The sequence below is a fragment of the Chiloscyllium plagiosum genome, unplaced genomic scaffold (assembly GCF_037043375.1).
Source record: "Chiloscyllium plagiosum isolate Xiang-an unplaced genomic scaffold, Cpla_swu_hap1 HiC_scaffold_13, whole genome shotgun sequence".
Taxonomy (NCBI): Eukaryota; Metazoa; Chordata; class Chondrichthyes; order Orectolobiformes; family Hemiscylliidae; genus Chiloscyllium; species Chiloscyllium plagiosum.
Window position 1 is genome coordinate 26,552,086 of NW_028270151.1, and position 16,815 is coordinate 26,568,900.

The 16,815-nt window shown below is 39.4% G+C and overlaps 1 protein-coding gene across 1 annotated transcript in view; it reads right to left on the reverse strand.

Annotated features, from left to right (window-relative positions):
• The window catches only part of LOC148148278 (scavenger receptor cysteine-rich type 1 protein M130-like), a 36,321-nt gene extending 20,003 nt beyond the window's left edge, over positions 1–16,318 (reverse strand). The window contains exons 1-4 of the mRNA XM_087993947.1: positions 16,234–16,318; positions 11,727–12,038; positions 4,873–5,190; positions 2,429–2,743 (exon numbers count right to left, since the gene is read on the reverse strand). Of these exons, the coding sequence (XP_087850073.1) occupies positions 2,429–2,743; positions 4,873–5,190; positions 11,727–12,038; positions 16,234–16,318 (1,030 nt within the window). The remainder of the gene's footprint in view (positions 1–2,428; positions 2,744–4,872; positions 5,191–11,726; positions 12,039–16,233) is intronic.
• Positions 16,319–16,815: the final 497 nt, after the last annotated feature.

Below are 16,815 nucleotides of genomic sequence, written 5' to 3' on the forward strand. Positions count from 1 at the left end.
GTCTCCCTGATGCCACAGCAAGGATGGCACATCAGAGCTGTATGATGTTATTGTGGAGGAGAGCGAACAGTCTGTGTTTAAATGAGCATGTGTTTCAGCAGATGTAGATTTGACTCCAGAATCAAGTTTGTCTCCCTGGTGCCACAGCAAGGATGGCACATCAGAGCTGTATGATGTTATTATGGAGGAGAGCGAACAGTCTGTGTTTATGTTCCACATTGGGACCAATAGCATAGGTATTAAAAGGGTGATGTCCTGAAAAAAAAATTAAGCAAGCTATCAGTGAGATTTAAAACTAAGAATTTAAAAGCAGTAATATCAGAGTTATTCCCACTACCACTGTTCTTTGAACTTGTGAATAGAAGGATCAAGCAATTGAGCAGTTGGTGATTAATTGTTGTAGATTTAGATTCCCTACATTAGATTTAGATTCCCTACAGTGTGGAAATAGGCCCTTCGGCCCAACCAGTCCACACCAACCCTCCAAAGAGTAATCCACCCAGACCTATTTCCCTCTGACTAACACACTTAACACAATGGACAATTTAGCATGGCCAATTCACCTGACCTGCACATCTTTGGACTTTGGGAGGAAACCCACGCAGACACGAGGAGAATGTGCAAACTCCACATAGACAGTCATCCAAGGCTGAAATCAAACCTGGGGACCCTGGTGCTGTGAGGCTGCAGTGCTAACCATTGAGCCACCGTGCCGCCTAAGTGTGTCATTACCATGTTTATAAAAAATAGATTCATGGAGCTTCACTTTCTGATCCTATTTGGTGCTTGCTTTCATTTTGTCTTTTAATCTTGCTTACTACTTGTTTTACTTCCAGTTACCAAGTATGCTGCAGGCTGTAGGCTGCAGGCTTTTTCAAACTTTGAGACCAGTCTGGGGCAGGAAGGACCTTTATAAGATGAATGTATTGCACCTTATCAGTATCAGGATAACAATTTCATACTATGATTTTCTGCTGCTGTTGTGAACACTTCAGACTAGGTTGGCTGGGGAAGGGATCCTGGGGGAACGCATATTTGGTAACTGGAAGTCAAACAAGTAGTAAGCAAGATTAGAAGACAAAATGAAAGCAAGCACCAAATAGGATCAGAAAGTGAAGTTACATAAATCTATTTTTTATAAACATGGTAATGACACTCTTAAAAATAATTTGATAAGTCAGTAGAGTCAAGATTGACTTATGGACGGGAAATCATGTTTGAAAAACCTGGGGGAGTTATTGGAAGAAGTTATTTGTCACATCTTTCAGATAGTAACCACTCAATAAATGTGATCGACTTAAAAACAAGGTGAACTGCTGGATGTGGTATATTCGAATTTCCAACAGTTTTTTTTTCAACTAGATCCCAGACAGGAGATTAAGACATAAAATTAGGGCACCACAGATTGGGTGTAATGTAGTTCTTTGGATTGAGAATTGATTATAAAACTAATAACAGGGATAAGAAAAGATGGCAGGATGTTACTAATAGAAAACCATGAAAATAAATTTTGGGGTCACAGTTGTTTACAATCCATGCAAATTTCTTGGTTCTAAATTAAATATTTCTGAACTTGCAAGAAGATTGAAAAAGAATCATATGGTCTAAATGGTGAGAGATTGCACCGCGCTGAGCTGCAGCGGGATGTTGGTGTACTCATGCATGAGTTGTAAACTGTTGGTGTGGAGTTACACAAAATACTTAGAAAAGAATATGATCACTTATTGGGAAAGAAATTGAATACAAATGTAAGAAGGTTATGCTTAAGTAATGCACCCTTGAGACTGCAAGTGGACTTACATGCACAGTATTGGTTAGCTTATTTACGGAAGGATGTAAATGTGTTCAAGTTAATATATAGATGGTTTACTGGGTTAATATTTAGAATGGGGGTGTTATAAGGAAAAATTGGACAGTTTCGGCGGGTGCTTTCTGGGGATTAGAAGAGTAAGAGGCAACTTGATTGAAACATATAAGACATTGAGGGTCTTGTCGGGTAAGATATGGAGACGATGTTCCCTCTTATGAGAAAATCTGTCCATTTAAGGCAGAGATGTGTTGACTATTTTTTCCTGTCTCAACTGTGAGTCTTTGGACCTCTCTGCCTGAAGAATTGAAAAATGAGTCTTTGACTACTTTTAAAGCAGAAGTGGTTAGGTTGTTGTCAATCAAGAGGGTGAAGAGATATCAGCAGTAGGCAGAGACAGTTTTACAGTTATAATCAGATCAGCCATGGAATGGCAGAGTAGGTTTGCGGGGCTCAACGACTTACTTTGGAACCTACTTTTGATTTTATGTTCATATGTTTCTCATATATAATGTGAGAGGTGAAGAGAAAAGGTGAATTGCGTCTACTAGATTAAATGGGCAGTTTTAAACTCATTGTTTTGGTTATGAATTTAAATATAAGAAGAAATGAAACACTTACCAGAACAAATTATACTGACATCATGGCTGTGTGTGCAGTTCCTTTGATTACTTGATGTAATGGGGCAGTCCCAGATAACTGTCTCATTACCCTGACATTCATAGACATCCTGCCATATAGGACTACTGCCTTCTCCAAATTGAGCCCCGCTGAGTACTGATATCACTTCCCCACATTTCAATGATGTGCAAACCACACGGGCATCCAGTGAATCCCAATGTGAGTAGCACACAGTCCCCCATGTCATTCCTTTCTGTATCTCCAACCTTCCAGAACATCCATCCACTCCACCAACCAATCTTGGCTGCTTGTGACCTGTTGTTTTAAAAAGATGAAATAATGTTTTTATCAGGTAATTTCCTTCAACCTAAGCATATATTGAGACAGATTTAACTGAACTATTATTGTATTTGTTGTTCATTGTACAAAATGAAGTTCAACTTCGTGTCATTTTGGATGTAGGTTTGCTCGCTGAGCTAAAAGCTTCATTTCCAGACATTTCATTACCTTACTAGGTAACATCTTCAGTGGGAGAAAGTGAGGACTGCAGATGCTGGAGTTCAGAGCTGAAAAATGTGTTGCTGGAAAAGCACAGCAGGTCAGGCAGCATCCAAGGAGTAGGAAAATCGACGTTTCGGGCATAAGCCCTTCTTCAGGAAGAAGGGCTTATGCCCAAAACATCGATTCTCCTGGTCCTTGGATGCTGCCTGACCTGCTGCGCTTTTCCAGCAACACATTTTTAAACATCTTCAGTAGGCCTCATGCAAAGCAATGCTGAAATTTCCTGATTTCTATTTATATGTTTGGGTTTCTTTGGGTTGGTGATGTCATTTCCTGTGGTGATGTTATTTCCTACAGTGGGGGGAAGAGACTTGGGGTGGGGGGGGGGAAGAGACTGGGCGGGGGGGAAGAGACTGGGGGGTGGTAGATGGGGTCTAACCCGATGTGTTTGTCGCTAGAGTTCCGGTTGGAGTGCCATGCTTCTAGGAATTCTCGTGCGTGTCTTTGTTTGGCTTGTCCTAGGATGGATGTATTGTTCCAGTCGAAATGGTGTCCTTCCTCATCCATATCTGAGGATACTAGTGAGGATAATAATGACATCACCAACCCAAAGAAACCCAAACATATAAATAAAAAGCAGGTATTTTCAGCATAGCTTTGCATGAGGTCCACTGAAGATGTTACCCAGTAAAGTAAAGAAAAGTCTGGAAATGAACCTTTCAGCTCAACGAGCAAACCTACATCCAAAACTTCAACCTGAGCTACAACTCTTCTCAAAATTCATGTCATTACTGTTGATACTGTAGAGTTAAAAAGTTTTGATGCCAGAAAGATTGTTTTGTTTCCAAACCTATTGGATTCCAACTTTGATTACAGCACTGGCCAGTATTCTCATATCTGACAACACTTTATTTTGTTTATTATCTATAACTCCACCTCAGCAACTGAAATTTGATTTGACATGCAAGGCATCATTTCATTTTTAAATCTACCCTTTCCAAGTTACCTAAGGCTGGACTCACCATGTCTGTGCTGACCAAGTGCCAATCGAAACTAATCCCATCTGCCTGCCTATGGTTCATGTCCCTCTATACCCTGCCTGTTCATTTACCTGTCCAAATGCCTCTTGAATGTTGCTATTGTATCTGCTTCTACCATCTCCCCTCACAGCTTGTTCCAGGCACAAACCACCCTCTGCATAATTAGCTTGTCTTGCACATCTTCTTTAAATTGTCCCCTCTCATTTTAAACCTATGCCCCCTAGTATTTGACATTCCTGCCTTGAGAAAAAGACTCCAACTATCCATGCTTCTCATAATTTTATAGATGTCTATCAGGTCGTCCCTCAGCCCTGGATACTTTAGCACAAACAATCTAAGTTTATCTAACTTCTCCTACTAGCTAAATACTTCATTCCAGGCAATATTCTAGTAAACCTCATTGCCACCATCTCCAAATCCCCCATGTCCTTCCCATAGACTGGTGACCAGAACTGCACACAATACTCCAGATAATTTCCAGATGTGATTTCTAGATGGAGAAATAATTTATTTTTGCTGCACAATTATCACCTGCTCTTGGCATGTTGCTGTAGAAATGTTCCTGCTGGAACCTGAGCACTTATTTGTGGCTTATGAACAAAGTAAGCCATTAATCCAACCTGTTTAATCTTTCATCAGTGAAAGTTTGTCCTTCTCATTTATGATCCTGATGAAAGGACACAAGTTAAATTTCCACACAAAGGTGAAACACATAGCTTTAAAATCTAGAAAATGGTCGAGAGAATTTTATTTCATTTTAGAATCTAAAACCTTCAAACTCAGTAGAATATTTTTCAGTACTATTAAATAGCATATTGTCAAAAGAATTGTATGATTTGATGCAATAACAAGAAATAAATCACCATGCTCCATGTTTTCAAATATTTCAGGAAGGAGAGTTACCTGAACATACCACACCAGCTGCTTCCACTTCTCTGGAACAGTTATTGTGAGCCAGCTGCTTCAATTCACACTTCCAGGGATCTTCCTCGCTGGCTTTGCAGCCAATTTCAAAGTTCAGCACAGGCCAATTGCCAACCGCAAACTGAGAATTCCCTGATGCAGATAGAGCATCACCACATCCCAGGTATTTACATAAAACATGAGCATCATTCAAATCCCACATGCGACCGCAGATAATATTCCAAACACCGAAGCTACGGGCTTGAACTGTCCCAGCACATGGGCTACCTCCACCCTGGAGAATTGCACTTTGCTGCACTGTTATGGAAGAAGACAGTTTCAGAATAAAGGTGATCACTATGGCATCTGAATTGAATTTATTGTCACGTGTACTGAGATACAGTGAAAAGCTTTGTCTTGCGAGCAGTACATGCAGATCACAGAATTAATGGCATGGATATGTAAATAATAGGTAAACAGCAGCAAAAACAAAAACACAGGTACAGGTGAATGTATTTGGCATCTGTATTTGGTTACCTAAAGCCTGCCATTACAAAATTCATGCTTTGTTTCTGCTTTCACAAAGATGGTAGCAGATAATTTCCCAGAAATGTTCGAGGATAGAGTATTTAATAAGAGGGAGAACTGAAGCAAATCTGTATTAGTAGAGAAATGGTGCAAGAGAAATTGATGTATTGAAGGTTGATAAATCCAGAAGTTCTGAGCATTTACATACAAGAGCACTTAAGGAAGTGTCCCTAGAAATAATGAATGCTTTGGTAGTCATCTTCCAAGATTCTTTAGACTCTGAAACAGTTCTTACAGATTGGAGGGTGACTAATTCAACCTGGCTATTTAAAAGGTGGGGTAGAGAGAAAACAGGGAATTACAGACCAGTGAGTCTGAGATTCGTAATGGGGAAAATGTTATTATCAGGGATATTATAGTAGAGCACTTAGAAATCAGTGATATAACCAGACACAATCAGCATGGAAATTACAAAAGGGAAAGCATTCTTAGCAAATCTACTGGAATTCCTTGAGGTTGTAACTAGTAGCATTGATCAGAGAAAGCCAATTGATGTGGTTTATTTGGACTTCTGACAAAGTCCCATGTAAGAGATTAACATGTAAAATTTAAAAAATGGGATTGGGGATAGTGTAGGAATTGGGATAGAAAATTGGTTAGCAGACACAAAACAAGGAGTCAGAACAAACTGTCCTTTTTCCATGAAAAAGACAGTGACTCGTGAGAGAAGGAAATGTTCAACAAGACGCAGCTGTCTTTCGGCACCAGTTGCTGAAAATAAAAACATGGGTGCAGCAGACAGTAAAGAAGGCAAACAGTATGTTGGCCTTAATAGCAAGAGGATTGGAGTGCAGGAACAAGGATGTTTTGCTGCAATTCTACATTGCATTAAAAAGGATGCAGCTGGAATATTGTGTGCAGCCTTGGTCACCTTAACTAAGGAAAGATGTTTTGGCTTTCGAGGCAGTGTAGCAAGGGTTTACCAAATTGATTCCTGGAATGGCAGGACTGACATATGAGGAAAGTTTGAGTAAGTTAGGATAGTATTCTCTGGAGTTTAGAAGAATGAGAGGGAATCTCATAGAAACTGTACAATTCTAACAGGACTAGAGACTTTAAATGCAGGAAGAATGTTTCCAATTATGAGGAGTCCAGAACCAGGGGTCATAATTTAGGGATAAGGGGTAAACATTGCAGGATTAAGATTAAGAGAAACCTCTTCACCTAAAGAGTAGTACGCTTATGGAATTCACTACTACAAAAATTATGAAATTCGAATGGCAGATTTTAAATTCAAATGGCAGATATGAAATTTGAATGGCAGATCACCTATGTATTAGGAAAACAAAGGCTAAAATATTATAACACATGTATTGATGAGGACAGCAAGATATAAGTGAAATTTGCCAGACATGCCATGTATGATTCTGATTTATCTCGAGTTCTTTGGGTTTTTTTTTGTTCAATGTATGTTCAGCCTGACCCTCAATTAAGAATTTCACTTTCAATTCTGCTACCAGCATTTGAAGAGCTGTTTACAGAGGTCTTAAACAATTAAAAGATACAAAGACCAGCAAAGTCATAAGAGCTACCAAAATGGATTATTAAATGTACAGAAGAACATAAGAACTAGGAGCAGAAGTAGGCCGTCCGGCCCTTCAAACCTGCTCCGCTACTCAATAAGATCATGGCTAATCTTAACATTGACTCAGCACCACTTAACCGCGTTTTTACCATATCCCTTATTTCCTTTATTTTTCAAAATTACTGAATTACAAATTACAAATTACGAATCAAGATTACTGAAGTAGCATCAACTACTTCCCTGGGCAAGGAATTCCATGATTAACAACCCTCTGGGTGAAGAAGTTCCTTCTCAGTTCAGTTCTAAACCTGCTTCCTCTAATCTTGAGGTCATGCCCTCATGTCCTCATCTCACACACCAGTGGAAATATCCTATATATTTCTATTTTATCGAGTCCCTTCATAATTTTATATGCTTCTATAAGATCCCCCTCATTCTTCTGAATTCCAATGAATATAATCCCAATCTACTCAGCCTCTCCTCATAAGCCAACCCCCGCAACTCCAGAATCAAACTAGTGAACCTCCTCCGCACACCCTCCAGTGCCAGTGCATCCGCTCTGAAGAAAAGAGATCAAATCTGCATGGAATGCTCCAGGTGTGGCCTCACCAACCGCTTGTACAGCTGTAACATTATCTCTCTACTTTTAAACTCAACCCCTTTTGCAATGAAAGACAAACTTCCATTTGCCTTCCTAATTACTTGTTGTACCTGCAGACCAACCTTCTGCGATTCATGTACAAGGACACGCAGGTCCTTCTGCAAATCAGCATGCTGCAAATTTTTCCCGTTCAAATAATAATCTATTTCCCTGTTACTCCTACCAAAATGTATGACTTCATATTTACTAACACTGTAGTCCATCTGCCAGACCTTTGCCCACTCAATCAATGTATCTAAGTTCCTCTGCAAAGTTTCGCAGTCCTCTGCATTCTTTGCTCTGCCACCCATCTTAGTGTCATCAGCAGATTTTGACACTGTATGTATGGTCTCCAACTCCAAACCATCTATATAAATTATAAATGATTGTGGCCCCAGCACCGATCCCTGAGGCACACCACTAGTCACTGATTGCCAGCCAGAATAGCACTCATTTATCCCCACTCTTTGCTACCTGTCATTTGCCCAATCCTCTATCCAAATTAATACTCTACCCCTAACATCATGCATCCTTATCTTATGCAGCAGCCTCACGTGCGGCACCTTGTCAAAGGCCTTTTGGAAATCGAGGTACAGCACACTCACTTAGTCCCCATTGTCCACCTTGCTTGAAATGTCATCATAGAATTCCAAAAGATTTGTGAAGCATGACCTGCCCTTCATGAACCCATGTTGCATCTGTACAATGGGACAATTTCTTTCAAGATGCCCTGCTATTTCTTCCTTGATAATACACTCAAGTATCTTCCCCACTACAGGGGTTAAGATCACTGGTCTATAATTCCCCATTTTTTGTCTACTTCCCTTTCCAAACAGTGGCATCACATTTGCTATTTGCCAATCTGCTGGGACTGCCCCAGAGTCCAGTAAATTTTGGAAAATTACTGCCAGCCCAACTGCTATTTCTCCTGCCATCTCTTTTAGTACCCTGGGATGCATTCCATCAGGGCCAGGAGACTTATCTATCTTTAGCTCCATTAGCTTAATAATAATTGTTTCCAGGTTCTTTCCTACCTTTGTCTCTTTGTCACTTACAGGCACATTGTTAGTCTCCTCCACTGTGAAGACCAATGCAAATACCTGTTCAATGCCTCAGCCATTTCATCGTATCCCATAACTAACTGCCCCTTTTAATCCTCCAATGGACCAACATTTACTTTAGCCACGCTTATTCATTTTATATATTTATTGAACCCTTTGCTATTTTTTTTTTTATATTCTGTGCTAGTTTTTTGCTCTCACTCTATCTTATTTTTCTTTATAGCTCTTTTTGTGGCTTTCTGTTGGCTTTTAAAGTTTCTCCAATCTTCTAGGTTCCTTCAGTTTTTGGCCATTTTGTACACCTTATCTTTCACTTTGATAGTCTGCCTTATTTCTTTAAACTCCCAATGCAGATTACCCCTCCTCTTACAGTTCTTTCTTCTCACCAGAATATACTTTTGCTGAGCACTTCAAAACATTTCTTTGAAGGTCCTTCACTGCTCATCAGCTGTTGCAGCATAAAGTCTCTGTTTCCAGCCAGGTCCTCCCTCATTCTATCATAGTCCCCCTTATTCAAGCACAGGACCCTGGTATTGGATTTTATCTTCACGCTATCCAGCTGTATTTTAAATTCAACCATACTGTGATCACTCCTTCCAAGAGGATCCCTGACTGTGAGGTCATTAATTATTCCTGTCTCATTACATAGGACCAGATTGAGGAAAGCTTGCTTCCTAGTCAGTTCAATTACATACTTTCAAGAAAACTATCATGGTTACACACAACAAACTCCTCCTCAAGGCTACCCTGACCGAGCTGGTTCGACCAATCTACATGCAGATTAAAGTCCCCCATGATAATAGCCATACCATTTTTTCAGGCAGAAGTTATTTCCTTGTTTATTGCCCGCCCCAATGTGATGTTATTATTTGGTGGCTTATAGATTACATCTGTCAGTGACATTTTCTTCTTGGAATTCCTAATTTCTAGCCAAATGGATTAGACCTCATGCTCCACAGAATCTATGCCATCTCTCAGCACTGCCCTGATGTTGTCCTTGAATATCTGAGCTACACCACCTCCCTTGCATGCCTGTCTGTACTTCCGAATAGTCTGGTACCCTTGGATATTAAATTCCCATTCATGACCATCCTGCAACCATGTCTCCGTGATGGCTATCAAATCATATTTGTTCACGATAATTTGTGCCGATAACTCGTCAACCTTATTATGAATGCTTCGAGCATTCAGGTAAAGTGCCTTTATGCTAGCTTTCTTACAGTCATGATTCACAGCATCTCTAATATCTCCTGAGTTATCCTTCATTTTTGCTTTTTTCATAGTCTGCCTTGAACTTAAAGCTTCCTGCATGCATGCTAACCTGTTGCTTCCCTTTTCATTTATCACCATACTTCCTGTTGCTTTCCCTTTCCCTGCCCCGTGCCTCACAATTTGAAGTCCTAGTGATCACCTTATTTATCCTTTTCGCTAGAATACTAGTTTCAGATCGGTTCAGGTGGAGACTGTCCCATTGGTACAGATCTCCCCCTTCCAAATTGGTGCCAAAGCCCCATGAAATGGAACCCTCCTTCCTACACCATTCCCTTAGCCACGTGTTTACTTCACTAATTTTCTTGTCCCTAAGCCAATTTGCACGTGGAAATTACTGCATCAGGCAGAAATCCGAAGATTACGATCCAGAAATGAAGCTTGCAAGAGACATCAACATCAATAAAAAAGAATATTATCGTTACATTGTGGGAAAGTTGGTAGTCAGGAATAATGATGGCCCACTGAAAACTGGAAATGATGATCTTGTCATTGAAGCTGGGGAAATGGCAGACATGTTCAAGAATTACTTTGCCTCAGCGCGTACAGTAGAAAGGAGGATAGCTTGCTAGGCATCCTGAAGAAATTAGTGATGGATTGGAGACAGGGACAGAGTTAGCTTTCATGAGGGAAGAAAAGTTATGTTGTATAATTATTGAACCTAGTTATAATAGCTGGTGATCATCTATCGTGGTGGTGCTCAAACTAAATGGGCACAAGATTCTGCATTGAGTAGTACAAAGTCAATATGGTAATAAATGCTGATTCATCTCCAACTTTGAGATTGGAAGACTGTACAGAAAGAATTGTACGTGCATGATTTGTGAAAAAAATGACCTGCTAAAATGATATTGGGAATTTTGTTGTCTGACAGAGCCAAAGAAATGTCAGTTTTTCGAATGCCAAATTAACCTTATCAATGCAAAGTCATGCTGTTTGTATTCAAATCTGCAGTATTATATGCTTACATTTTAGTGACAACCAATCTTCATTGAAGCCAAAAAGTTATTGAATTCATGTTCAGACCTCCAGGCTGTAAAGTGGGACTTTTTATATTAGTACATGTGCTGTGGGTGTCACTGTTATTGTCACAGTCATTATCAATCCCTATTTACCTTGGAGAATGTGGTGGGTGAGTAGGACTCTTGAAATGCTTCAGTTCATGGGGTGTAGGCATACCTACATTGTGAGGAAGGGTTTTCCAAGACTTTGGTGCAACATCAACAAAGGAACTACGACTTGATTCCAATTCAGGCTAGTATGTGGCTTGGAAGGGAACTTTTAGGTCATGATATTTCAATGCATCGCTTGCCCTTCTGTCCATTGGACAGTGCATATCTGCTGCAAACCAACACACTGTTATCATCTATCCTCCAATGACAAGGACCACAGATGTGTGGGAGCACTGCCACTTCTCAAGTGCATTTAACAATGGGAAAATATGGTTGTCTAGCTGGCAACACACATAGCCAGGGCTGAATTTATTTAAAAAAAGATGCAACAGCTTCTCTGTGATGTTTTGCAAAAGATATTGATCACTAATTAGCTGATAGCTCCTACGGATGCAACATCCTCCACTCAGACTTTGATTCCAGTGGAAGGCCTGTGACCTTGACACCATCAGATTGGTGTAAGATTTGCTCGTCATTCCCTGCACCAGACAATGCTGGCTGAAAAAACATCTGGTGCCTCATTATCCTGTAAGATTCCTTGTGAGCTAGTAAAATACATGAACAAATATATTTAACATGAATTAACAATTATTAAATACCTTTACAGAAGATGACTGCACTTGTCCCAGTTTCGCAGGTCTGCTGGCTGGACGTTGTGAATGAACAATCCCACAATGAAGATTCTGTTCCATTGCACTGAATTCTATCCAGTAAAATAGGACCTGTTTCTTGCGGGTTTGGGCTAGTTGTTAATGTATGAAATGAACTGCACAAAATCTGTTTGCAGATGACTTTCCCAGCAGCTGAATCCAACACACCACTACAAACAGAGTTCCACTGACCTCGGTAATAAATTTCCAATTTTCCGATGCATGGTGCAAGATGCCCCACCAACCTCAGATCTCTGAAATCTGTTAAGCATTTAAAGTGAGAAAAAATAATTCGAGCATAAAATGATCTGAAATAATCATTTTAAAATCAATTTTAAAAATTAAACTTGATATTATAGTTGCATTTAATAATCAGAATATTAACATTCCTTTATATATTAATGTGATTTGTTTCAAAGTGCAGAGTGGGACAAGTGTGCAGAAAGTCAGCATAACTGTGAAACAGACTGTGGACAGTGTGCATCAAGTCAATATTAATGTGAAACAGACTGAAAGGAGTGCGCAGTAAGATAGCGTCACCACAGTGAAGCAGAATGTAAGACACAGACTGAGAACATAAATAAAGATACTGATTCATGGAGAAGTAAGTCATGGTGGCAACAGAGTGAACCTGAGGATGAACAGGGGTGACAGCATAGTTTCCTAATAACTGCTTGAAGATGGAGGCTCAGACCAAGCACGGTTGGAATAGCAGCTATATCCCAACTAGAATCCTGTCAGAATTCAATAAAGCTGACAAAAGTGTTTTCAGTGCAAAACAGTGAACTGATTGCTTACAGTGGGTATTTTGTTTATGTCTACTTTCAAGCTGCATGTAAGAAAGTTGAAGTTCTTGCTTCTTCTGTTTAATTCAAAACTTAATTAACCTTCTTCTTGGCTTAAATTAAAGGTCAGATTATTTTTATATAAAGGTACAGCAGGGAGGTCGGTCCATTCCGCAAGGTTGAAAGTTACACATATAATCTTTTATCAGATGTTGTGCCCGCAGCTTAAAGAAGTGCAAAGTGAAGAAATGGGTGAAGTCTTTGATACATTGTTGGCACTTAAATTTGACACGGCAGCAGAACTGGAGGAGATGCATCCATGAAATTTGAAGAAAGTGATGGTTAGAAATTGCAGAGGCAGTAGCCTTAATATTTCAGTCTTCCCTGGATTGGGGGAGGCTACAAAAGGCTGAAGACCATTCTGGCCTTGTTCTACAAATGTTGTAACAATTATCACAGTAATTACAGATCTGTTGGTCTAATTTTGGTGATGGACAAAATTGCAGAAACAAGTGTTCAGGATAGAATTATTTATTGCCTGGAAAATGCTGGGTTGATTAAGAAACAACAGCATAAATTTTTAAAGATGAACTAATGTTTATCAAACTTGCTGGAAGTTTTTGAAGAGATAACAGAACGAGGATGAGGATAACACTGTTGATGTGGTATATATGGATTTCACGAAGGTATTTGACACAATATCCCTACACCAAACTTGTGAAGCAATTTATGCGTTATGGCATAAAAGGGACAGTGGCAACTTGGTTTAAAAATGGCTGAGTGATAAGAAACACAAGGTAATTGTCAATTAATACTATTGAGCTGGAGGAACATTTGTTCTGGAGTTCCAAAGCAGTCAATATTATGATCATTAATTTTCCAAATATATGTCACTAATCTGGATGGTAGCGTACAACAAACAATTTCAAATTTGCATTTCAAATTTAGAACAGTGAATAGTTGTAAATAATTGTTTGGAGCTCCAAATGAACATTGACAAGTTGGTGGCGTGGGCAGATTTTCTTTTTTATTCATTCACAAGATGTGGACATCACTGGCTAGGCCACCATTCATTTCCCATCCTAATTTTCCATAGGGAAGTTAAGAATCAACCAAATTGCTGAGTGTCTAGAGTCACATGTAGGCCAGATGTTTTTATCCTGACAATAATTTCATGATAATCATACGGCTCTTATTCCAGATTTATTAAATTAGATTACTTACAGTGTGGAAACAGGCCCTTCGGACAAATAAGTCCACACCGACCCTCTGAAAAGCAACCCACTCAGACCCATTCCCCTACATTTACACCTTCACTTAACACTACGGGCAATTTAGCATGGCCAATTCACCTAACCTGCACATTTTTGGACTGTGGGAGAAAACCGGAGCACCCGGAGGAAGCCCACACAGACACTGGGAACTCCACACAGACAGTTGCCCGAGGTGGGAATTAAACCCAGGTTCCTGGCGCTGTGAGGCAGCAGTGCTAACCACTGTGCCACCATGCCGCTGTCACTATTGATAATTACTGAATTTAAATTCCACCATCTGTCTTGACAAGATTAGAATCCAGGTCCCCAGAATATTAGTCTGATCTCCGGTTTAATGGTTTAGTGATAATACACTTCATCTTTTTGTAGGTCACTTATGATCAGTTATCATCATAATTTGGCTTCACAAAGGATCTTAGATGTTGAAGAATGCATTGGAATGGATAAACAGCAAAATAGAATCTTACATCAGCTATTGAGGGCCCAGAACATCAGAAAACCTAGACAGAGATAGAAAGCAGAAAGGGCAATGTGATGGAGCTGCTGTTTTAACAATGTAATACTGTCTTTAGAATTTCTCAAAGCAGTCCTAAACAACACAAACTCTGAAAAGTCTGGGGCTGAAGTGTTTTAAAGACATTTTAATAATAGTTAACAGATACTGCCTCAGACAGAAGGCTTTCAAAAGGACTTGTACAATGAAAGGGGAGTGGCAAGTTCTCCCAGCTTAACTTTACTCTGGTATAGTTTGATTTTTAGCAGTCGTGTGAAAAAAGCTGCTGGACCTGAAGAAGCAGGTCTCGGCAGGTACTCTTTCTCTGACTTCTATCTTATAAGAACCTGTATTTGATTTTACCTTTTGTGTCAAGGGGTGTTTATGGGCATTGTTGAAAGTATTTGGAACCGCATCACTAAGTCTGTTGGGTTTTCAGATAGGATAAGGTATTCGGTATTCTGTTCTCTTTTGTTTGAGTTTCATTTGGTAATCCTGTAAATAAATTGTTTTGTTTAAAACTAAGTGGGTTGACCAGTGGCATCAATCCTGGAATACCCAGGTTATGCCTGCTTAAAACAATTAGCAAAGTTAGGGCCTGGTCCACTTCTTTGAATTGCTTTGAGCAGGTCTGGCCTGGTCCATAACTGTAACATAAAAATGAAATTAAGAAAGTGAAGCGGTGATGTGACCAACTACAGTACTGTAAATCTGAAGCAAATTTAATGGCACAGTACCAAGCTAAATGAGAATGAAGCAGTTACACAAGATTTGCTTTTCTATTTATAAGTGTGGTGAGAAATTTGACTTGAAGAGGTACTCAAAATATCAAGAGTTGTTCCTGCCAACAACTATTAGTTCCTCTCTATGCGAATGCACAGAATCATACAAGTGTTGTGATGTAGAAGGAGCCCATTCACCCTGGTGACTGTTCATAAGCTCTCCAAATGAGCATCATATCTGAGTGGAATTCTCTTGCCTGTTCCACATACCTTCCTACATTGTTTTCATTGAAATAATCATCAATAGTTCTCTTGAATTCAACAATTGAACACTTGTTCATTGCACTTCCAGATCCAAAGTACACATGTGCAAAATATTACTCTTGATTATTTGATGAGTTAATTTAATCTGTATTCTTTTATTCTTGATCCTTTTATGTAGGGGAAACGTTTCTTGTTATCTAATCCAGCTCATGATTCTGAAACATTTTTCAAATCTCCTGTTAGTCTTTCACACCCCAAGACAAGTACAAATGTCTTGAATCTCTCATCACACAGATGCTTCTGGTTCCTAGAACCATTGTTGTAAAGTGTTTCTGCACTCGCTCCAATGCATTCATATCCTTTCTATAGTTTGGCACCCAGAACGGGAGACAGAATTCCAATTGAGGCAATGAAGTGTCTTATATAAGTTCAGAATCACCTCTTTGTTCTTGTACTCTGTGTCTAGGATACTGTTTGCTTTATAAGCACCTCTATTCGCCTTTAGAGCCACATCCAATGATCTATGCACATACGCATTAAGGTTCAGTTACTTCACCAAATTATGTATGAATGTTTGAAATTCTATGCTGTTCTCTGCACAGGTTACAAAGCCTACAATCTGTGCATCATCTGCAAACTTTGAAATTGTCCGCTGCACACCAAGATCTAGATTATTAATTTAAGTAATTAAAAAATGCAAACAACAATCCGTGGAGAGGTCTGCTACAAATTTACCTCCACACAAAAAAAAGACCATAACCTCTATTTCCTATCATTTTGCTAATATAACATTTATTTTGTTACTGTCTCTTTTATTCCATGAGTTCTTATTTTTGTTACATGCCTGCTGTGTGGAACATATAGGATGTCTTCTGGAAGTCTGTGTACACCACATCAACAGTATTACCCTTATCATACCAACAAGAATGTCTGAACTGACACAGTTCTTGCCCAATTGAAGTAGCCTGCCAGTCAATTGATTTTCCTTCTCATTCTCCACCATTATCCTAAATTTTATAATACAATGGTCATTGTCACATAAATGCATCCTGATTGAAACTTGATTCACTTGGCCAAACTCATTGCGAAATGCCAGCCAACAGTGCATCCTTTGTCATCAAACTCAATAAGTACTTCTGCAGAAAAATCTCCTGCACATAATCTTGGAACACTTCGTGGTCCTCTGCACTACCAATATCCCAGTCTATCTTTTAAAATAAACTTTCACACTATAACTACAAGATGATGCTGGCATCTCTCTGTATTTATCCAGCAGGTTTGTTCCACTGCACCCATTGATTGTTGATCTGTAGACTAATCATTCAAAACGATTTAATTGCACTGTTTTTATTCAGCTGCAACCACATTTATAGTAAACTTTGGTATATCCTCTCTCCCTTGCACTGCAATTCTCTCCTGATGAATAATGCCATCCTTGCTTTCTTTTCCGTCTCTTCTGAACACTTTGTACTTAGAAATATGCAACACATAGTCATGTCC